The sequence below is a fragment of the Arctopsyche grandis genome, chromosome 9 (assembly GCF_051622035.1).
Source record: "Arctopsyche grandis isolate Sample6627 chromosome 9, ASM5162203v2, whole genome shotgun sequence".
Lineage (NCBI taxonomy): Eukaryota > Metazoa > Arthropoda > Insecta > Trichoptera > Hydropsychidae > Arctopsyche > Arctopsyche grandis.
The window spans coordinates 10687160-10712123 of record NC_135363.1 but is presented as its reverse complement, the minus strand read 5'-3'; the positions used below and the strand labels follow the sequence as shown (position 1 = coordinate 10712123).

The 24964-nt window shown below is 30.6% G+C and overlaps 1 protein-coding gene across 1 annotated transcript; it reads left to right on the top strand.

The window, feature by feature from the left end:
* The first annotated feature begins 1442 nt into the window (after nt 1-1442).
* LOC143917189 (uncharacterized) lies at nt 1443-21235 on the top strand. Its single transcript, XM_077438651.1, has 5 exons — nt 1443-1565; nt 6903-7305; nt 10087-10276; nt 19419-20122; nt 21115-21235. The coding sequence occupies exons 2-4, from the start codon at nt 7099-7101 to the stop codon at nt 19604-19606; spliced, it is 585 nt and encodes a 194-aa protein (XP_077294777.1). The 5' UTR covers nt 1443-1565; nt 6903-7098; the 3' UTR covers nt 19607-20122; nt 21115-21235.
* Nucleotides 21236-24964: the final 3729 nt, after the last annotated feature.

The window sequence follows — 24964 nt, the reverse complement described above, 5'->3', positions numbered from 1 at the left end:
CGCCATATAAAAATACGTAATTTTAATAATTTCATTTATCGAAGTTTTGAACCATTTTTTTTCCTTTCATATAAAACAATTAAATATATATTTTTAATTGAAATTATTGAAATTGAAATTAATTTATATTTTAGCGATATTTGAAAAAATAAAATCAATTCCAGGACGCCGACTCGAACCTACCCCCATCGCGCCCAGATCAATATACACTGACCAGTACACCACGATACGGATATAAAGGCTGCTCTAAATAACGTTAATATTCAATAATCGTACAGAACGTATGGACAACCAATCAAAACGGAGTCATATCTTCGGTAGTTGTCGGAAGAAGTCGGAAGTAGTCGGGAGAGGTCGGGAGTGGTCGGGTGTCATGGATCGAGTGAATCGATTTCGATTTGCAGTATCGCTCGGGGCGATAGCTAATAATAATAGAAAAAAATAGGTCTTTAAATAAATAATTGAAAACTCTCTATGGGAGTCTGCGTATTTTTAAGAATTGAAAATTATTACAAATAAAGAATTGAAAACTATCTATGAGAGTCTACGAAAATAACGGTTCCGGTTCCGGATTTTTTTTTTAGTTTTATACGAGTATATAATAATTTTATACCCATGCGATGATGTTTCATCGGGCTATTCACTAGTATGTATATATTGAGTGAATGCGACAGTTCGACCAGATAATACGTATTTTAAATCTACAAAATCGAGGTTTCGTATTCTCCAATTTACTCCTCCGAAACTGGACCGATTTTTAAAAAAAATTCATCATCGGTATGAGAAAGATATTTTCTATGCAACTGTGTGCGTATTTTTTGTAAATCGACCGTTAAATAAGCACGCTGGGCTCTTTTCGTGGGTTTAAAAAAGAGGCGATTTTATAAATGTTTGGCGGCTCCTAGCTCCTATGAAAAATAACTAATCAAAAAAATAAAATCACAGATGCATGCCAATGGTAGATATCCATAGCATATTAAAAAATAAGTTCTCTAGTGCCATAATTCAGGAAGGGAGAAGTGTAATACGTTTGTATGGACAAGGCGCTGGTGTCCAACCCTCTTATTAAGCATCCAAATCTTGCCAGCAAGGTATGTAAATCGAATAATTTCCCGATTCCGGCCAAGATTTCATCCCACAACCTCTCTTCTGGTAAACAGTGACCTACACTATGACTTTAAAATAAATTAAATAAGGTCATAACTTATTTATAACCTATACGTGATTTACGTCCACGATAAATTAAAAAAAAATTCGAACGTTCAGGTAATTAACCAACATTCCGCCAAAATATCGATGTTATGACTATAAGGGACTTGAAAATTTACCTGAATTTGTTATATAGATAAATGTATGTATGTATGTATGTATGTATACATACATGTATATATACATACATACAGTGGCGTTGGAGTGGTATAGCGTTATCGCCGGAAGCTGTCAGTAGCAACGTGAACGTCGTAGAGTCGCGACGCATCGATAGTCGGTTTACGAATACGTTTTACTCTTACGGATAATATTTTCACGAAATTAAAATAGTGAAAATTTAATCAGTGATATTTACAGTAAGTATATAAACTAAACAGTAGTGTTCCGATTGTAATTTTATAATTTTCAACACATCCAAATGAGCGCGCATAAAAAGACTTTGTAAATGCACCTATTTTATTATAACGTAAACAACATCATATTACCTATACTTTCACACATCCACCAAAAGTATGTAGGTATATATGTACATTATTTATCGAACACGCCCTTCAGTAGCATAATCACATTAAAATTAAGTCTACACCAACGACCATAATATTCCATCTACATAATGAACTCCCGTAGTTTTAACGTTCATGTTTCATTGATCTAAATATATCGTCAGTACACGTTTTGTTCCGCGAACGTGAGAAATTCAGCTGAATGCTTAAATCTTTTTCGCAGATAAATGAAGAAACGTACTTACAGATGAATACAGAAAGGTAAGATTTGATGGTAAATAAAAGGAACGCTTAAACGATATTGAATTATGTTTTTTTTTCGATAAGGCGAAAAGGCGCTCGTCGATACAACGCAAATTCATAACTTTTATATTGAATTTGTTTTTGATTGATAAGGTTTTGGTTGATTAACTTTTTTGTGTTCTAGTTCGGTTTTAATTAAAATTTTGATAGCCGATCAAGCGCAACACAGGTATTCCGCATATGAAAATGTAAAATATTCCAATTCGTATTGAAATATTAAATAAAAACAAATACTATATGTATATAGAAAATAAACACTAAAAGATTAATTTATATGTACGAGATATTCTTACGATTTCATTTATTGTACATACATAATTACTTTTCCGATTCTGTATACATATAATCAACAGAGCTTTAAGAAAACACAACTTTTTGGTTTTGTTCAATTGATTCATTGCTATGTACGACTTAAAATAAATTGATTTTCATTTTATGCTTTTAACACACATTAAAAGGTTTCCTATAGAATTTCGACTTACCCATTCCAAGGAATTGGATTTTGATTGAGATTTATATATAAGTATATATTCAACCGCGACAATTTTGAGCCATTCGGAAAATTGAAAATCTATACCTGGTGTTTCGGAAAATTGGGATAACTTGCCTTTGGCCTTCAAAGGAACACGTCTTAATTGACAATTAAGTCGACGGTGTTAAGATCGAATGGAATGTATCCTTTGGGATCACCAGAATTACCATACATACATATGTATAACACGCCTTCAAATGACTGCACTGTTTAAATCGTTTTGATAAAAATTTTGTGTAATGTGTCATCGCTGAAATGAAAGGTAAAATACTCATAGGTAAAATCAATTACTCATCGCGTTTCTTATCTATTTTTTTTGTGTTATTTTTCAATTGATAAAATTCAAGTACGAATTTGTCATCAGATAACTTCAGCGTGATAGAATAAACAACCTTCCGATTGTTAAAACAATGATTGATAATAAAAATCGGATGTGAGTCTGTTTAGATAACTTCAGCGTGATAGAATAAACAACCTTCCGATTGTTAAAACAATGATTGATAATAAAAATCGGATGTGAGTCTGTTTAGGCAAAATGTTTGTTTTCCGTTCTTTCAATAATTAAAAGTATCATTTTTTATTTGCACTTATCACGCTACACTCCCAAAGTTAAATATGCAATGGATTTTTTTCTGTATATTTTACAGGAAAATTTGGAAAATTCAATTTCATGATATTATGAAAATAAATGTAGACGTGCCTTTAAAAATTGAAAACGGTTTTCCATAATCTCTTTTTGGGTTCCAAAAGGCTTTTACGTAGTATGATCAAAATTAGATATTACATATAAATAAAATGACAACTCTCTGACGTTACGTGAAATGTCACTCAGCTGTTATCGAACGTACATATAGTCTGATAAACTATTATCGACATACTTTTGCTATCGCTAAATTTAAAAATAATCTTATTGCTGATTTCACATATGTAGGTACAAATTTTTTAAACATTGATGACATTCGATAGAAAGTCGAAACGCTATTAAAAAGGGTTTTCGCTCTGACGTCACCAACGATTTCTTTTTCGACTGGCTCTTCTCCTAAATTTATTCACTATAGACATGTTTGCTAATCGAAGCGTAATGGTTAACCCTTTGTTGCCGGGGCATTTAGAAGATCTCTATCTAAAAATATTGATATCTTTTTGCTATCTCTAGACATAATAAAAAAGTTAGAAGTCACTAATTCAAAGAGAGGAAACATTCTTTTGAGTATGACTTATCTTTTGGCCTCTAATTTGTAGTTTATGTAATCCCATTGACATCTACAACTGTCGAGAATAGCATTTGATTTGGTTTTTTAGACTTTTTACTTTTAAATAAAGCTATTTTAATTATGTATATTATTACTAGTGGGTGTACCGGGCTTCGCTCTGTATTTGTAATATAAATCGCTTAAACATGACTAATCTAATAGTAAACATTTTATTAAATTTATTTGAATAGTTTTATTTTATATAAATTTATTTGAATACTCATTTGTTTTTTTTTTATTAAATTAACTGTCACGGACAAACAAACATATATGTATACTGTCTCTTTCGAAATTATATGTATGTATATACCGGAATCCTGCGGCACCCTCCCCCCGATGCCTTCGTCTTCGGCGCCATCGCCCCCCGGAGCCTTCGCCCCCAGAGCCTTCGCCCCCGGGGACTTCGAATCCTTTTAATAGAAAAAAATCTAATCGTCGTGTTGTCTATGAACCAACGAACGAAGCTTACATATATGCAAAGTCTCTTTCGAAAATTTTCAGTATTCAATACCTTAATCTAAATATGTACTTCCAATATTAACATCACATAATAATAAAAATAAATAAACTAAATACAAATATTAACAAAATAAATATATATTTTTCCCCAAAAAAAATTTTCAAACCCCGAACTGATGATTCCTACTTAGCGATTAAAATTTTTATTTTTTTCATGGATGTGAATTTTTTTTTGCGTCGACAAATGTGGAGATTTCAAAAAAGATATTTTACAATTTTCAAGTGAGTCATTTAACTTTATTGTAATTCATGATTAATTTCATTTGGAAACCGTCTGTCGAAACACCAACGGGCACAACACGACTATAATATTTGATTTTGATTTTTAAATGCTTTTTATTATTACTAAATTATGTTCACAATGCATCTTATATCTATTTTAATAGCTACTGATCTAATGATCGTTTTCTATTTTACAATTTTACTTTATTTTTGTTGGTAATCATAGTATTATATTATTCAATATGAAAAATATGAAAAAGAGCTCAAAAATATATTTACAATTCTTATAAATGCTCATAATACATCTTATACATAATATTAACTAAAGACTCTCTAAAGTCGACGATCTAAAGCAGATTGTGTTTATGTAATCTGTGTTTATATCTGAAGGGTATAGACAATAGTGAAATATAAAAATGGCCTAATGAATATATGTACATATGTATATGTACATATATAATAGCTCGAGAAGAAATGTATAAAAGAAAAAGGTATATTTTTGACTTTTAAAATTTGCTACATAATTATTTATACGTATTTTAAAGCTAGAAAACATCAAAATAAATAGAAAAAACATCTGACTATTGATTACAATAATCACTTTTGATACAGTAATACTAGATTTCGAGTTAAAGACTGCAAAAGCCAAAAGTCTGTAAAAATTGCACATTCTTTAAACGCTCATGTTCCATAAACGAGAGGAAACCAACAAGATTTATTATCGTATTCGAATTAAGTGAGCTAAATTTAGTAAAGATTGATTAGTTTCTTCTCCGGTATGTAAAAAGCGTAATATTTTGTTACTTAGTGATATGTTCATAATATGCATTGCATAATGCATAACAGATCTACATATTATAACAGTTAGTGATCTAGTGATCATTTTCTACTTCACGAATTTAATTTTTTTGTAGTATTTATAGCATTTTTTTAAATATAAAATTAAAAAATAATATAAAATAAAACATTTTATATTCAACCTAATTTTTCTACTCGAAGTAAAAATACTGACTAAAATATTAAAATTTACGGGAAACGCAAGAAGTCGATAGTCAAATATCAACGACTAACGAATACAACTTGTCAAACAATAACCTGTTGTCGGTACAAGTGGTTATTTCAAATTGTATTTTAATACAATATTACTGAACCGTGACGTTAAAGGAAATATATATGTATTTGTTTCACGAAATTACATATCAGTCAATAAAATTCTTCAATTCATTATTTAATAAAAATTAATGTCTTCGTTGCACAAAAACTTACTTACAAATCCTAAAACTACAGATTATAAAATGTATCATCTCAATATTATGAACATACATAATAAACGTATTGCAGCCTGCCAGTATTTTTAAATATTTTTAAACACACAACATTATATTTAATATTTTACGAGATATTTCTCGAAATGAAGAAAAGTAGACTTATGCCACTTTGAATTATAACTGCCTATATGCAGCTTAATCTTTTGCGTTAAATGTTATTAGATATTTTATATATAAGATATGTAGGTTTATACATATATGTACTAAAATTTCAAAAGTAAACAATAAAGACTGTCAGATATTTTTTGTTTATAAACTTTGGACTATTTTATAGCGTATACATTTTCTAATAAACAAAACTTTTCCATTACAATGTTATAAAATGTATCATTTATTCGTATTACATTGTACCATAGCGAAAAAACGAATGCTTGTTTTTTCAGAAACATATGTAAGACAAATATATTTAAATCAAATTATACTAAGTTATATTACGATGCATATGTACATACATATGTATATAAAAAATATTATTTATATATTTTTAAATAATTAACAACGTGATATTATTTTTTTTTGTTTCCCGTAATATTGGGAATATAACAGTTTTAAGATTGTTCTAATCGATACTTTCTATTATGTTAATTGGTTTCAAAAAAGTTACCATTTTTGAGTGTCTTTGTTCAGTGATTATTCAAATTTAATTAACTGCGGTGTATTATGGTCCGCAAACTTCACCCGCACAATCTAGAGAGCTTACACTTTGTTACATTACACCCATGGAAACATCCCTAAACACGGACTTGTAAATTAACGTGGAAAATGTAATTTCATTTGAAATTTCCATACTATGAGCACGCAAACAAAATGATAAAATATGATTTTCGTTTGTGTAACATTGTAACTGTTTTCATTGGGAACATTGGAAACTCTCTAACTTGAAGCCTCTTGTTGACAATGTGTTTGATAGCAATTGAGATGCTAGTCTCGTTAAATTAAATTGGATTGCACAGATTTAGGTTGATATATCAATCTAACACAATGTCTTTCTATACATACATTTGAATTAACATTTGTGCATTTTCATTTCTAGGTCAAATTGAACGACGGAAAGCCAGTGAAAATATTTAACAAAAATTCTTTGCTCGGACAGGCTTAGCATACACGATTTGAACAAATATATGCAGTGAAAAAGTAAAAAGAATTCTATTGTGATAATAATAAAAATAACGTGTTTAAAAAGTGTTTGCAGTGAAGTGAGAATCCGTTCAAAATAAATCTTAAAGAAAATGTCAACGAAGAGTGGTGGAAAATTCAATCATTTGACAATTTTTATTTTGTCGTGTGTTTTGTTCGATATTGTTAACGCTTCATGCAGAGAAGATGCAAAAAAAGAAAGAAGCTGCGAAAAATTGTGTGACGAAAATGGAAAATGTGAGATTAGAGCTGCTGTCGTCATCTCGACGAATACTACCATTTTAGCATCCCGTTCTACTGTGAGTACATATTTTTATAAATTAATTACTTTTGAGTGTTAAATTCATGAAGGCTTTTGTTAAATTAAAATACGATGCTTTTAAACAATGTAGCGAAAAAAAAAACAGGAAAATCGTTTTCCACAACAAAGAAAAAGTACCATTTTTATCGGTTTCATACAATTGGATGAATTCATCAGTAAACATTATTTATCGAAAATGAATTTTACCTTTTTGTGAAAATGTAGTATTAGCATTGAAATACGTTTTAATATACATATCTTCCAGATACTTTTTATAAAGAGATTAATATTACACGTAATATAAATATGATAAAAAAATTAATATTACGCTGTACATACATGCGAAAATTGCTTCTATAATTATAAAAATATGTAATATTAAAAAACATTTTTATATATTATATGAACATATATGTACATATAACGATCGGAAGTAAAAATTGAATAATTATAAATAAAATAACACTCACATGTAATACAATATATGTAATTATGGTATAAAATTACAACTTGTTTTTGATTTGTATCATTTCAAAACCGAACTATAGGTACATAAGAGATAAACAACTGAAAGCAACACGCTTTGCTTAATAAGCTTCATGATTCAATCGGTTTTATATAAATACAAACATACATCATTTCCAATTATATTTTATAACTTACATATATACATATATCACAGTTCAAAAGGACGGGAATCGCTTCGATTGCTGTATCAAATATTTCCTATGCACTTAAAGTCATAAACTACTATATTTATCATCCGTTTTTTTTAATATATTGAAACTCAACCCTTTCGCCTCATATTAAAATTTTACCATATTTAAATTGACAGGAATGGTGGCTCTTCCCGACCTTTTGCTGTTACTATTTCATACAGCCGAGATAACTTTTACGGCAAGCTAAAATGTTCCACGCCGTAACAATTTGAATTCAATTTAACAACTACATGCATACCAGCGATGCGAAGTTAAAATTTCGAAATAGTTAAAGTCTATATGTGTTAAAGTTTTTCTTGTGTAATCGAGTTATATAAGGATACCCATTTAAATAGTAATCCAATATTATAACGGTCTTATTTTAAAGAATACACTACCGTTTGTAATATATTGCCGTCATATCTCATTTAAAGCTACATACATCAGACGTTTTTTCTATTGTGAAAGATTTCCCTCGTGGATAATTTTGTGATTCTCTTTTTATACTATTAAAAATTAAAACTTTTTACTTTGTCTATAAACTTAGTAACAATAGATGAAGTTTTGAGATCATACGAATTGATCGCTGATCATGTTTTCATGATTCTTCCTATCGAACTGAAACTTCGCTTACTTAAATTCTTATCGAAAGTATCGCTTATCTTTTTTTCAAATTTTTTTCGAATTTTTTTCAAATTTTTAAGTGGACCGGTAATGGTACCTCTCCTTATTTGTGTCCCTTTTTTTAAGTTTTTGAATTCAATTATCTACAAAACCACTAACCAAATCAGACTGAAGACTTTTTTACATGTAATAGAAATTATAAATTTTATATCCTAATATTTTTTAAATATTCTTACCTCAACCGGAAGTAGTACTTTACTTTAGAGAATTGAGGTTTTCTATGTTTTTCACATAAACCTTTTGGTTTATTGAGCAGAAATTTCATATTTAAAAGTCTAAGCTTAATACCAAGCTATATATAATATTTGGTGAGCATTCATCAACCGGAAACCTTGTTCGATTTTACTTCCACTATTTTTTTCGACCCCTTAAACCTGTATGCTTTTCACGAGAGAATTCAAGTACAATTCTTGTATCACTGAAAAGAAAATAATAAAAAATCATTAAATTTAACAAACCGGAAGTGGGATTTTTTCTTCTTAGAAAAGTCTAAAATGTTGTGACCACACGATTTTTTCCACACCCCCGAGTGTGTCAAGCTGAAAATTTATATTTATATTCTTTATGTACTAACTAAGATTAGATAAGGTTTTGGTCAGAATATGTAAACAGGAAGTAGTATTTTTTTTTTTAAAAAAATTTCATTATTTTATCTTGACCTTTTAAATTATTTTTATTTTCTTGATATTTAATATGTATAATATTTATAGTGATTTTAAGTAATAAAAAAAATTTGAATAAAATCCAACAACCGGAAGTATAACTTTTGTCTTGTGTAAGTTTCCCTACATTTGTACTCAATCTTTATCGAAAATGCTCTCATAGCCGGTATGTGTGAACGTGTATGTATGTTTAATTATCGAATTTTGTTTTGTGATCTTCTTATATTTCTCAAATACATAGATAAAGTCGTAGGTTGGTCACATCCGAATTTTTAATAATAATAGCCGCAACAATATACTGTCGATTATTGTAAATAAATTCTGATGGGTTCTTTTTTATATTGCGCAAAGCGATTTATTAAATTGGTAACAATAAAAAAATATTCTTGGATATTAGTTGTACTATACAACACTATGTAGATATGTAATATATAGAAAATATATTTATTTGTGCGAATTTCTATTCCAGTCCTTTTTCATTGTACAAATGTTCTCTTTATAATATTCCGATATATCTAAAACGTCTATAACGCGAAGCCATTTCAATATACATTTTCATTCAAATTCGACGTGATTTACTTTGAAGAAGGGTAACGTCTAATCTTGTAAATCAACTGTCGAACCTCGACACATGTACATATACTGAATATGAAAAGAAAATTTTCATTTTCCACGAGTATCTTGCATCACATTGTAATTTCAATTTCCACTTTTAATTGTTTTCATACTTTTCAGGTGATGCCAACTCTCCAACTGGCCGAAGCTGAAATACGTCGAAGAAAACTCTTGCCTGACGATTTAAACATTACATGGATACCTTACGATGACAGATGTGATGCATCACATTCACTTCTTTCGGCCATCGATGCGTACTCTGATGACTGTGTGCACGTCTTCTTTGGACCCGTCTGTGAATATGCTCTAGGTATAAATTTAATTCTATTTTTAATATAAACAATCGAGGATTGTATCAGTATCGCGTATTCGTATTATTTTAATTCATTCGCAAAGGAAGCGGGAGTCGACTGAGGCGTTTAATTAATTCTCGATGTCACAACAATGAATGAGGCTTTTCTTCATACAATAATTTTAATCAAAATCTAATTTCGTTGGACGTGTATATTTATATAGCGAGATTAAGATTTCTTGGATTTTATCAACGCAAAGTGTCAAATTGGCCATTCAAATTAAATGTTTTATTTGATTGCGTTATGCGCTATGAAAATTTTGCATATATGTATGTACATATGTAAACAGGTATCCAAAATATTTACCATAGAAAGGTTTACGTTATTACCATGGCCATATGGTCTTTATTTTGGTAGCTCGGCCTATATTAATAAATTCGATTCGATTTTGATTAAAAGTCGCGCCGACGCATATCAAATATTTGCTATCAAAATATTTGGTCGATTTATGAAATTTATTCATTGCGAAATGCAATTTTACTTAACACGCTTTTAATGTTATATAAAACTAGCATATTTTTGAAAACACTGAAAATATTAATAGTTTAATTTTCGTTTAGTTATTCATAATATTTATTTTACATTCATTTATTTGTTTAAGTTTGTACCATTGTGGCCTTACAAAAATCTCTAATGCGCTACACTAGTCGAAAATATAATAGAAAAGAGAGAAAAAAAAATATACAGACAAAAATACAATAATAAATAATCATTGAAAACAATAGCATTAATAATAGTATCCCTAATTAATATATTGTATGTATATAGGTATGAAGATCGATGGTTAGCACGCTTTTAATTATTTGGTCACGGGTTCTATACCTGGTGTGTGCTGTTGGCTAGACCTTGCATATTTGACTCCAAGATCGATCTTTTCCCATCAGAGTTTGCCAATTTATCTGATTTCATTGAAACGGTTCTAACAAATTGGCATCTTCTCTCTCTCGCGAAAATTCAAGCTATTCATCATCTTGATTTTCGCTGATTTGTATAAATGCTGAAAATTGTCCATAATTGTCTGTGGATATTAATCGATGTTTGTGTTTGCCTTGTATAATACTTACAATATATTTGTCTAATGTTTGACCATATGTAGATGTCGTGATTAATGTAAATATATAATTAATTCTTAATCTATATGTACATATATAGAAAACAAATTGGAGCAATTTATTAAGATGAGTGTGCAAAAATATATATATATATACCAGGAAGATAAATATATGAGTAAGTAAATTTTACAGAGCATCATAGAGACATGTATGGATACAATTTGCATTTTCGCAGCATTTTAAAACTCTGATAGGCAACGATAGATCTGAAGTATTATATCCAAGGTCTGACCAGCAGCACCGTACAGAGATTTAACCCGTTACCACTTGATTTGAAAGCATTGCATGCTAACCACTAATCTATCGTGCTGGTTTAATGCTATTTAAATTAAACGGCCAGTAACTATGTGTACATATATATTACAGTGAATCTGTATTCCTCAGTGATATTATACTTTCACTAGTAGACGTATACATTTTCCGGTGTATAACTCAGTCGGTGAAAGCTTATCATACAAATCAGTACATTAAAATAAGCTGTCATCTTGGATGCTAGATTATAACAGCACCAATAGGAAAAAAAGACTGAGGACTATCCAATTTATGGAAAATAGGGAATTCTATTCAGAAATTAAACGGTCCCCATACAAAACTGCATTTGGATCAACTAAAAGTCAGTCTAACATTATAAAATTTACCTTTTGATGTGATTGAACATTTATACTGTTAGTTGGAGGTAGAAAAAGAAGACACAACATTAATAGAAGAAAATTTAAAGTATTCGGAAAATGAATTCCCTATAACAAATTTGCTTTCACTGCTAGTATGAAATCATTGTAACAAATATGTATATACAAATTCATTCAGTTTTGGTCAATTAATATTTTTATTGGATTAATTGAAATGTCCAAATATGTATACAATTTGAAAATCTTCCACGTATTTTCAACTTAGTGTAATACATAAAAAAAATAGAACTTCATATCCCAAATTACGAACCAACTTTCAAAATAAACTAATCATTTACTTCAAATACTGCTTGTTAGATATAAAATATTGACAAATTGATACACGTATATATGTATGTATGTATATAATATAACATTTACTAACCGCCAAATTCGTTTTCTGCCAATTTAATATAATTATTTACCATTTATCATAACATAGTAACTTTTTAAAGGCGTATAACGGTCTAATGCTACCCCAATTCGAAGTAGAGTATTTTATGGGAAAATATTTATCTTACTTAATGCTTTATATTATATTTAGGAAAAGACGCTCCACGGATATATTGTATAATGTGATATAATATAATACAATATATTTGTAAATACCACGGGTTAATTAAGAAAATCGATCAACATCCGATACACAACCAATTACAAAATACTAGATGTGTTCGAGGCAGGGAGATTGTTAGTCTTTTGGATCTCAAATTAAACTATCTATACCCGTTTAACTTCCCTGGAAACTTATATACATACATCTAGGGATAATCGAACTTAATTTCCTTAATTTATGTACGCCGCTTGAATTATTTACAACTTTACCGAAACGTGCTCCTGAATAAGACGATACATTATATGTAGGTCCCTGGATCAATTAATTCACCCCAAAGCAACGACAATCCCGGTTTTTGTCTATACGTTTTCCTCTTCGAAAAAACAAAAATTGTTTATTTTGTTGATGATAAACTCACTTTTTTTTGTGCAGTAAGTCTTCGAGGCGTACCTAATCAATCTACGCAAACAAGCATATTCGCAATGAACTACGTAGAAAATTACGTTAAGACATATAAAAGGAAGGCTGGATATAATACGGGGGAAAGATATTTTTTATACGTAAATTCACATAAGACTTTCTTCGGTTATTGGACGCAAGCTAAGATAAATCGCTATTTGAGTCTCGTAAATGTCCGATGCGATAGATCGGCGGTATCTTTGGGGATATATTGGGATTTCGTGCGAAATAATGAGATTTCAGATTGGGCATCGATCAAAGAAGTGTAATTTCGCACAGATGCATTGATTGAATCCGTCTGAAAATCGACAAAGATACGTAAGAAACATTTTCACAAATTTTCCAAGGTAAAATTTTTAGGAAAATTGATCCATTGCTCTAAGATCAAAATACATAATGAAAAGATCAAAGGTGCTCGTTTCAAACAAATATATTATATTTCATTTTAATGAAAATTTATTTGCATCTCCAAAGTCCTTGTGTTTGATTTCGCAATTTGAAATATTCGCTTAGAAGTAACTTAAACGGCAGTAAAAACGATATTATAAATATTTTTGTAATGTAATATTAAAATATAATAGAACAAAAGCAAAGGTTCAAATATATTTTCAACCTTTCAACCTTTTTCCGACTTTCAATGAAATTTTCCTGCAGAACTACGTCCATTCGTATATCAAAACAGTACTAATTAAATCTTTGAATGAAGCGAGATTTAAATAGTACTGTTGGTTGGTAAGGTTGATAAAATTCACATTATTGCGTCAAAGCTATACGAAAAGTTTTGTTTGAAGTCGTATAAAAAATCGTAATGAATGAAACTATTGTTTATTTCAATAAAGTTTACAAATCAAATGAATAAGATGATGGATATACAAACATATGTAATGAATTTTAATTTTAAAATGTTAACTCCATGTTGCTATAAAAAGTCCAATGCACTCAAAGAAGTATGGAACGATGTATTCTTGATATAACGAAGAAAGACAGGAAACGGAACACGTGGGTGAGAAGTATGACAAGAGTTTGTGGATATAATGGATAGAATGAAGAGATTGAAATGGCGATGGGCGGGCCATGTGGCTAGAAGAATGGACGAAAGGTGGAAAAAAAGTACTAGAATGGTACCCGAGAGAATGCTAAAGGGCAAAAGGAAGACCACAGGGAAGATGGGTAGACAAAATCAGGAAAATATGTAGGGTGAGATGAATGAGAGTTGCGTAAAACAGAGACGAGTGTAAGCGTGTTGTCGAGGCCTTAATCCAGCAGTGGATGGTGAATGGCTATAGATGATTATGATGATGATTTCCTATTCAAGATCGTTATCCCCAATTGAATTTTCCTATAGCCTTTAAAACTAATAGTTATCGAAAGCTGACTCAATTGTGGATCTTAGCATATTGCTCAGGAGCAATTTCAAATATTTTACTCGACAAAAATATGTGCTGTAATGCTACTAGAATACTTGGATTTATTTCGCGCAATGCTCACTACTTTCAAGATCCAAATATAATCGGGTTACGTTATTGTTCTCTTATTTGGAGCATATTATAGTCTGTAGCTGTCATATGAAGTCCCAGTGAAATGAAATTCTCTCTCTTGATTGGGAGAGTTCAAAAAAAGTTTCTTCTATACCTTTACACGAGGACGTATGAATTACCCATATTTACCTATATTTTCCACAGCTTTTTACTTTATTTACAAAGCATCTTAGGCTTCGACTCTCTATCTTAGAGAAGCATTGTTGCCATTTTCAAAGACTTCTTTAGAGTATTAAACGGAAGTATTGAAGGGCTCCTGAATGTGGTAGAGCTTTCGTCGACTTTTCCAACCTATTGTTGCTTCAACGTCTGCTTTTGGTAACTCGTCTCTTGTAGAGGCTGTCCTGTTCCTTAATGTGATAGGTGAGCATTTAGACCTGTTTAATTGTGGTGTTGATGAACTGGTCAGTTTCATGATATTCAATACGAGTCTGTTTGAATGAGATGATTTGATTGATAAGTTATTTATTTTTGTTGTTGTTTTTTTGTATGACTATGACTCATTGGGGTAATCCGTCAGGTTACAGCGGTCATTTATTTGTTATTATTATTATTTTTCCATTTTTAATGTATTGATTTTAATAATAAAATCAAATAAAATACAAATCTAAAAATTCTACAAGGAGTCTTCGGAGAGAAATGTTGCTAGAATACGTAATATTATTTTACTTCCGGTTGATTTTTTTTCGATTTCCACCGTTTATCACATAAATTCGCACATCCTTTATTCATATAAAATTCATGGTGCTATACATATACCGATCGCGGAACAAAGAAAAAGCGGGTTTTTAGAATATCTTTTAACATGAAACGTGTCTGTTGTAACGTACACGTGCAATCGAACATAACATTATTCGAGTAGAATTGTATAAAAATTCATATTTCAGAAAGAATTTTTCAATTTGAAGCCATTTTCTATTAAATAACAATTTATTATTATTGTCTACTATTCTATGTACCTATAGATTGTACCAAATTTTATGAGTCTGCTTTTATATTGTACAAAAAATATTCATAAAGTTGTGTATATCAAAAAATTACACAGGTGGATTATTCCCGGCGGGAAAAACTACGTTCTATTATTACTATATTTTTCGTCCAATTTTCCGACGATCATGCTCCATGCTCGTTCTTCTGTGTACTAAATAAGGGTCGCACAGGGCCTACCACTGAAATCTGATAGGTCTCTACGACCACCGACACACATATTCCCAAATTTTGTTTGTTCAGAGAGTGGTTGTTTGCCAAGTCTGCAAGGGATGGATGGTTTACGCCAAAGTAGATATATATTGTAGGGTTTTTTTTGGGTTAATGATCCACGATCCCCGACGATATTTATTTTATTTTTACGTATGAGGTACATACAGTACAATCAACGTAAACGGCACTTCACTTTTTACGATTCGAAATCTCTGTCATGTACCCAGTATTAACTGTTCGTATATACTATGTGTTTTTTTTTTTATTTTTAAACGCTTTTTATCGTTTATTAACTATGTTCAAAACACATCTTCAAAACTATTGATTCATTAATATTATCCTATGTATGTATGTTTCTAATTCATACTATTCAAAATTATTTATTACTTTATTATAGGTACATATATACAGTATTTAAGGCGTATTACGTAACTTTTCATTTCGGCACGCTTTTCATTTGTGTCACTCATTTTTATCGATCGAAATACAATCTGTTCCGCTCGTCTTGATAAGATTCGTCGTGTATGGAAAATATACTCTGATCGTTATAACTTGCCGCATATCAATACACATCAAAGGGTGATTTTTCGAGTATTGGAATATATAAATTGAAATTGCCAATTTTGTGAAATAATCTCGCATAGAAAAAAAAATCGAATTAAAGCTTCATTGGAATTAAAATGAAGCTTTTTCGCCATGTTCGTTTCGTTGAAATTTTCACCGTAGAGTTCTTTCAATTTTTGTTCATTTTGTGAATGATAAAATATTTATTTACCGAAGAAAATTCTATCGCTTATTTATGCAATATTTTTTCAACGTTTTCAAAGGGTTGTCTTTCATTAAATATGTATTATATTGTAACTGTAACTTTTCTCATAATTGACTCAATTTAGCAGAATTATCTCTATTTAAGTACAAATCGTCAAAATTTTCCATACAAAACATAACCGAATTTTCTTCATATGTATAATTCAAACTCAAAAAGAATACTATAAATATACATACACATGTACGTATTATATACACTGGTTCAAATCCCAGTGCGGTTTTCTCGACATATTGTACAAGCTTAGAATGTGAAACGAATGGGATTTCGACAAGATGAATATATTCCTTCGTACACAATCGTATGGACTTTCGCATAATTTTTCACATTTTATATATGTACACATACATATGTACATACATGCGAAAATGGCAGCGTTCAATAAAGTCAACAGTATAACGAGGTTATCTCTAGCACCTACATATATTTATTCGGTACCTATCTCAACTTATCGTCGGATTGATTGATTTATGCATTCACATATTATACTACATGTACATATGTATGTATGTACGCACGTGGCGAACCAAATTGTAATTTCATTAACGAAAATTGTCATTCCATATATGTACATAGATACTTTGTATTAACGCCGTCGCTAATATGCGGGAAAATTCCGTTGCGTGCTAGAACGCCTTGAAAAGAAATGGGAAAGCTCCGAAATTTGTATCTTACTTATTTAGTATCGGAATCTATCGAACTTGTATAACCGATTCACTCGTCCTTAATTTAATCTTCATCTAAAGACGATTAAGCTTAACGGAATTTCTTTTCAATCTCTTGGTAGTGTTGCGTTCTTATATATATATATATATATATATATATATATATATATATATATATATATATATATATATATATATATATATATATATATATTGTGTATTGGAATTATTTAAATTTTTATTTTCATTAAATAGTATTAGCTTTCCATTATATAGGTATAATATGTAAATATGTATGTACATATTTCTGGAGAGTGCAATTTTTCAATGCATGCAAGTATTTTACCAAAGTTTCCAACATTCGTATGGCTTTTCAGCCACCATTCAGACAGCTAAAGTAAAGTTCGTACTATGTATGTATATGTTACAGTCCAAGTATTTCAGTAAATATAATTTTATGCGTTTAATAATATTAAAAATTATGGTGGCTTGTAATGCGTTTATTCTGCATTTCAGAGATTCTGGACATATCGAATTCAAAGAAACGATAACATTTTTTTTTTAATTAAGTCAAATAGAAATACTTTATTTAATAAAAAGACTTTTTGGAACTTAAAATTGGACTTTCAAATATAATGACACTTTCAAATGTAACATACATACATGCATACATATTTACATGTAATAATTTTTTATTTTTACTTTATCTATGTACGTAGTAACAATAGATGAAGTTTTGTGATCATGCGAAAATTCGAACTTGATATTTTGACTGAATCGAACTCAGAATCGATCAGTGATCATTAGACACCGGATAGTCACAGTGCTTTTTCTAGGAATCGGGGCGGCTTAGTTATATTTACAAAGCTAGAGTAAAAAAAAAAACGATCGGCGAACAATGCAATGAACAATACACAGTACCCTCTAGGTCCGTTTTTTTCACCCTCTAGGTCCGTTTAGGCACCTTGGTTATCCGGCCTTTAGTGATCATGCTCTCATGATCTAGAAAAAATGTGTGTATGTGTCTGTGTATTTTGGGGATTTTTTGAACACCGTTAGCCCTATCGAACTGAACCTTAGTATCGGTTATTTTATTTTATTTTATACCAGGGAGGCCTTACAGGTAAACCCCAATGCGCCTTCCTGGCCAATTACAAACAATACAGCATTTTTACTATACAAGTCGCTGAATTACGAGACACTGAAAACTCGCAAATTAACGAGACATCTATGAATTTTACATAAATTTAATTGTACATTAATCACACTCAAATAGTGGTGACATAGTAGGTAGGAAAGTTTTTAGCCAATTTTTAATCGGGAACCGTTTCAACAATGAAATGAGAGAAAATTAGCAAAGTCTGATAGGAAACGATCGACTTGGAGTCACAAATATCCAGGTCTGACTAGCAGCAGTACAGATATACTCCAAAAATTCTTTTCAATCGAGGTCAGCTCATGGGATCGAACCCGGCGCCTCTCGGTGTCAGGCAGAAGCTTAACGTCCGAGATATGCTGCTGGCTAAATGTATTTAATAAATATGTAATTATATATGTATTTAATAGATATGTAGTTTCATTACCATTACTACATTTCTTTCCCGCAAATTATCGCAACCTTATTTTTTATGTAGAAAGAATGCATAATTTCATTTTTAATAGTACTCATTATTTGTTTTTATAATTTTAATATTTGAATAAAAATTTTGTCTTTTATTTTTTTTTTCCACCAATAATGGTTTCAATTATTTGTAAATGTGATTTCATTTTCTACGTCTTCAATATTATAAGCATCACATTTTGAAACCACCCAGCATCAATAGCCCTATAAATACCTATAAAATTCTAATATAAAAATGATCGTCGACATTTGAGAAAATTGGTTAGTTGTCACAAATACGAAACTAACACAAGCATATGCCTTAGAAATGACTTATTTACTTATGTGAGGACAATCTTTTACATTTAACCAATATTTACAATGAATATTTCAAACATTTTTTGCATAATTTAATTGCTTTAAGTTTTATATGTACATGAAAATATGTTATGATTTTTTTTATTAATCCTTTCAGCGTCAATTGCTCGCGTTGTGAAATTTTTGGGAAATAGTGGAACTCCACAATTTACTACCGGAGGACTTTCCTTCGACTTTGTACGGGAAAAGAAAAACTGCTCTGGTGAATATCACATGCTTACGAGAACAGGACTTGCGGGATTTCAAGACATATCTGACTTCGTTTTGAAAGTTATGGACGAGTGAGTATATTTTCTTCTCTCTCATATACACACATTTTCATTTTATGTAAATCTGCAAGGAAAATACCTTTTTGTTTATGACAAGAATAGTAACTTAGCGACGGTTTGTCTAGGCGCTGTTTTCCGATCTGAAAGTAGTACTTCGTCTTATTTGTTGTACCCCAAACTCCACAGTACAAACACGAACGAAGCCCTTGGCATAATACTTGCTAAGTACTTTCCTTAAAAATGGAAGTTTTTCCATTGAATAGAAATATTCAGGCTATCTTCAAAGAAAAATAATTAATTAGATTTACTGTGTTATATTCGATCGCACATATAACCTCAAAACAACGTGTCAATAATCGGAATCCTATCAATTGTAAATTATATAAGTTGTAATTAAGATTTTATCAAATAGATAAATTTTATATGTACATATGTATAGATAACACTGTTCGACACGAAAAATGGTTCCGAGACGAGATATGACTTTTCTTATGATCTATGCCCCGTAAATACGAGTCTGGTAATAAAAAATGTTGATTGGCTCGAGTTTAGGAGATATGTATATCTATATGTTTCTTAAATCGCTCGATTTTTCTTTATCTTGGTGTTGTTCGGTCGATTTCCTGTTCAAAATGAATTTGAAATCTATAGTCGGGTATTTTATCTTTCATTTGTAGTACTTTTCAACTTTCAAATCTCTCTAAGTAGTCGTCCAGTTCAAATCAAAAGTCAAAAGTACATATTTTCACTTGGGATTTTTTCCCACTGTTAATACTATTTAATATTGAGTATTTTCTAATGAAACATGTTTATTGGGATAGTGTTCGTTTATTTTATTGGGGTAAGCCAGTTATCAATAGAATTTTTGTTATCAATTCACAAGAATTTACTCAATATAAAACAGTATTAACAGTGGGAAAAAATCCTAAATGAAAATACGTACTTTTGACTTTTGATTTCAACTGGACGACTACTTAGAGAGATTTGAAAGCTAAAAAGTATTACAAATAGGAGATAAAATACCCGACTATAGATTTCAATATTCATTTTGAACAGGAAATTGACAGATTTTCAGACATCGACCGAACAACACCAAGATATAGAAAAATCGCGCGATTTAAGAAATACATATATCTCCAAATCTCGAGCCAATCAACATTTTTTTATTACCAGATTCGTATTTACTGGGCATAGATCTATAAGAAAAGTTATATCTCGTCTCTGAACCAAAAAAAAAAGTCACCATTGTTGAACAGTGTAATAACCATCGTTGTATTAGATTAAATTAAAAATCAATGCAAAACTTATATAACACTGGTAAATAATAAAATTGAGGTTATTCGAAACGATTTCTATATATCGCTTTATATACTTGTTTAAGTTCGAAGCCATCGATACATGGAATACACTCGTGTAATAAAAAGGGTCTCAAGTGAAAATTAAACCAAGTCACGTATGGGAGAGCATCGTTTGGGAAAAGCTCCATACCGGAAATTGTCTCTTAACTGTCTGAAAAACACGTAGCGACATGTTGATTAAATAGTTCTTTGCCGACATCATACATATATTTATTATGTGTGTACATATTTACGTACAGACGTGCCATATAATCAAACCTTTAAGATGTTTTTCATAACCGGTTATCTATATAGATTCACTGATTAGACCATATCGACTGATTGATCAGTTGCATGACATGAAATCATCACAATGGTAAAAATTAACATTGAGTTTATTTATAGACATCTAAAAAAACCGTTATCTATGTATCTCTATTGTAATAATTAATCGTGACGAGATAACGCAATTAAGATATCGGTCGCATTAACACTCGATACTAATCATTAGTTTTGGAAAACTTCAATTACAATTATTTTCTAAGATATATTGCATGTTTTTGATTTTACATATCTATATAGGGGGTGGATGCTCTTTGTGTTTATATTTCACTGTTTTTTTCATTATTTTGATCATTTTTATTTAACACCCTTACCGCAAGCACGCATTCAGCACCACATTCGGCACTACCGCATATTTTTTCCCCATCGTGTTTGTCTGTTTAGATTCCATTGGAACCGCACCATTTTGGTCACCGAGAATCAAGGCCAGGATAGGATCGCCTGCAAGGACACCTGCAACCTGATGATGAAATCGCTGTATGAGCGTCTCAAGGAAAGGGGCAAAGTGTTCATAACGTGGAACACGAGCCAGAACGTAAAGAGCGACAGGAACGAATCGGAAGACATCAAAGCAAACCTGAGAACTAATCTCTTATTGTATTCAAGTAAGTGGTGAATCGAATGCTTTCAAACAGACACCGCTTTTGCCTTCTTGCGTTTTTCAGCACGTTTGATTTTTATAAATATATACAGATGTCACTATCGTAAACATTTAAAATAATAATAAATAATCCAATAAAAAATAATCCAAATGCGTCAATATTATAGAAATAATTTCGAATAATTATTTAAAATTAAAATTAATTTTTATTGATATAATAATATTAGATTTCATTATTTAATGTTTTTACAAAAAGTTTTTATTTACGTTCATAGATGTCGCTAGTATAATTACAATAATTTTAATTATTTTGAATAAATTTCAAAATAATTACGATATGTGTACGAAACGAAAATTTTGACAAAAGCATCAAAATTAAATTTTTATTTTAGAAAGAAACGTCTTATTCAGGGCTGTCGAAATATACAATAGATACATTTTGTATTTATCGTTTATGACACATTTTATCATAATTCAATCTCATACATAATCATTCGCATGCTGCACTCGTTTGCACAAAACATTGTCCCGGTTCCGGGTTGTCTCTGCCGAATATGGCGACACCATTGATGACACTTGCTCGATACTGCTTGTTCGCAGATTTAATTGGCGGAAAGTACTCTTGATCTCCGAGCGTGACGGACAATTCGAAGTTGCCGGTCTACACACGTGCCACCTTCACATGAGCACCTTAATTCAAACGATAATCAACAATGGCACCATCGCCTATTCCAGCTATCAGTACGTAGACGACGGCGTCAATATGACCGATAAACTCCTAGACAAGATCGGGAACGTTTACGCCAGTGAGTTTCAAATTTGGACAAAAATCGAGCACCAATTCTCATAATCACCATGACTTTTCGCACCATTTGTATGTTTTCTTTACGTGTCGGCCTCGTTTTTCCTCTTACGCTTATTTTCTTTGTTAGAAAAATATATTTTTATTCATCTTCTACATACGTACATATTTATGTATACTCATAGGTAAGTACGTATGTATGTATGTATGTATGCACATACAACGTACAACAATATCGCACACACACAACGTATGTATGTGCGATGTACAACTGAGAATTTTTATTAAAATTCACGTTGATCATTTTTTCATGAAAGAATGCTTTGCATTTAATTCTTTTTATTTTGCTTACCGTCGTGTGTACCGTTACCGTAGTGTGTATATTGTATACCCAATTGTTTTTTATTTTCCGATTTTTCATCTCATTTTTATTTGAAATATGAGTATTTTGAAAAGAAAAAGAATAACTCCATTTCCAAGAACAAAAGCGAAACGCAGGGATAAAAGTAGTTGCAACGGTTGGTGACGTAAAAGGAAAACACCTGTATCCGCCAGAGCTCCTCAAACTCTCAATTCGATGCGAATATTAATTTGTTACATAATGCAACGCTTCAGATTACCTAAAGATTGTTTGGAACTGAACGATACGACCGTGTTTAATCGTGAAATTAAACCACAAATTAGTGCCGAAGTATTGATCTTTCAGGTGTAGAATAATATAATGTATGTAAGTCCGATTTGAACGTGAACGTTTCATTTCTAATATTGTTTACTTTCATCTGACGATTTCTGCATTTGTATGTAACTTTTTTGAAATATATACATACAAATATGAGTCATCATATTAAACACATGTACATAGACACATACATACATATACCATATACTCCGTTGTAATTTTAAATTTAATTAGCATAAGACGAGGATTTCGTTATAATTTATAATGGACCATTTTGAAAGCTCGTTAAGTGCTTATAAAAGCGATTGCACGTAAACGTTATAAAATGTCGTCTACGTTTCCCAAATATTTCACTGTCAAATAATCCGATGCGTATTCCGTTTTGTAATCGAACAGTGCTCACATTATTATACATAGACAAATTGCATACCTTTCTCTCGATGGTATATATGTATATATATATACGTAATCATACTATTTATATAACTATTATGTACTATGTGTCGAATTTCGTAATGATAATGTTGCACCATCCATCGATTTTTTTTCTTTTCGTGTTCGCCTAAGTATGCCAATGCAACGTTACCGACATGAACGTGGTAATCGATTCATACTTTTTAATTGAATCAATTTTACCGAATTGAAAAACTATTTAACGACATTGAAAATTTCAATCTATTTATCAAGGTCGGACAGAGATGTCCTAATTTAAATATTTCAAGTGATTTTTACTTTTTTTTTTTTTAGAAACGTGCGAATATTATTGTGAAATTTAACAATTTTCATTTTATTTGATTCGGGTTGAAAACGATAGGGATGCGGTTCGGAAAATGCGCGCATCTCGTAACGAAGCCAATCTCTACTCGAATTGTAAATTGACTTCATTAACGAGAAATCGTATTAAACGGCAGATCTGCGTGCGATCTTTCGTTTTTCGTTAACGAGGTGGTTTTTTCATTAAGATGTTTTTCATGTTATATATCTATCTGTCTATATCGATATTGCAATATGCTTTGTTACGATTTTGAATGTTTAACAGTTCGAGCCCAATGGTGGCTTTAACGAGCACGTAATACGTGCAATAACGTGTGGTATGAATGTTTCTTTTTTTATTTTGCTAACTTTAGACCCAATTTCCATGTTACAACCTATGAAACGAAATGCTAGTTGATGCAAATATTAATTATTTGGGAAACATTTGATACTTGCATGCAAATTGGAATTTAATCTTGAAGCATCGTTGAGCGATCAATATCACAGTTTGTATGTTGCATAATTGTTTGTGATCTTCAGATTATTTGAAATATAGTTATAACTATATATTTAATTATGTATATACATATGTATGTATGTATATCATATCTCTATAAAGAGAAATTATCGTATAGACGAAAATTTTGTTTAATGAACCAACCAAATAACCAACCTATAAATGTACATACATATTTTAAAACCAAGCATACATACATACATTTCTATCATAGGTGCCATGACAGGTATTATCCCAAAATGACATATATGGTCAATGACATCTATTTTTACATAAAAAATTACATCTATTTTTACATAAAAAATGACATCTATTTTGTAAATAAGTACTAACTATAAATATT

Coding starts and splice junctions, on each gene's coding strand:
- LOC143917189 (XM_077438651.1), top strand. CDS start 7,099: ATGTCAACGAAGAGTGGTGGAAAATTCAATCATTTGACAATTTTTATT. Junction 7,306..10,086: donor TTTTAGCATCCCGTTCTACT/GTGAGTACATAT, acceptor CATACTTTTCAG/GTGATGCCAACTCTCCAACT. Junction 10,277..19,418: donor CGTCTGTGAATATGCTCTAG/GTATAAATTTAA, acceptor TAATCCTTTCAG/CGTCAATTGCTCGCGTTGTG.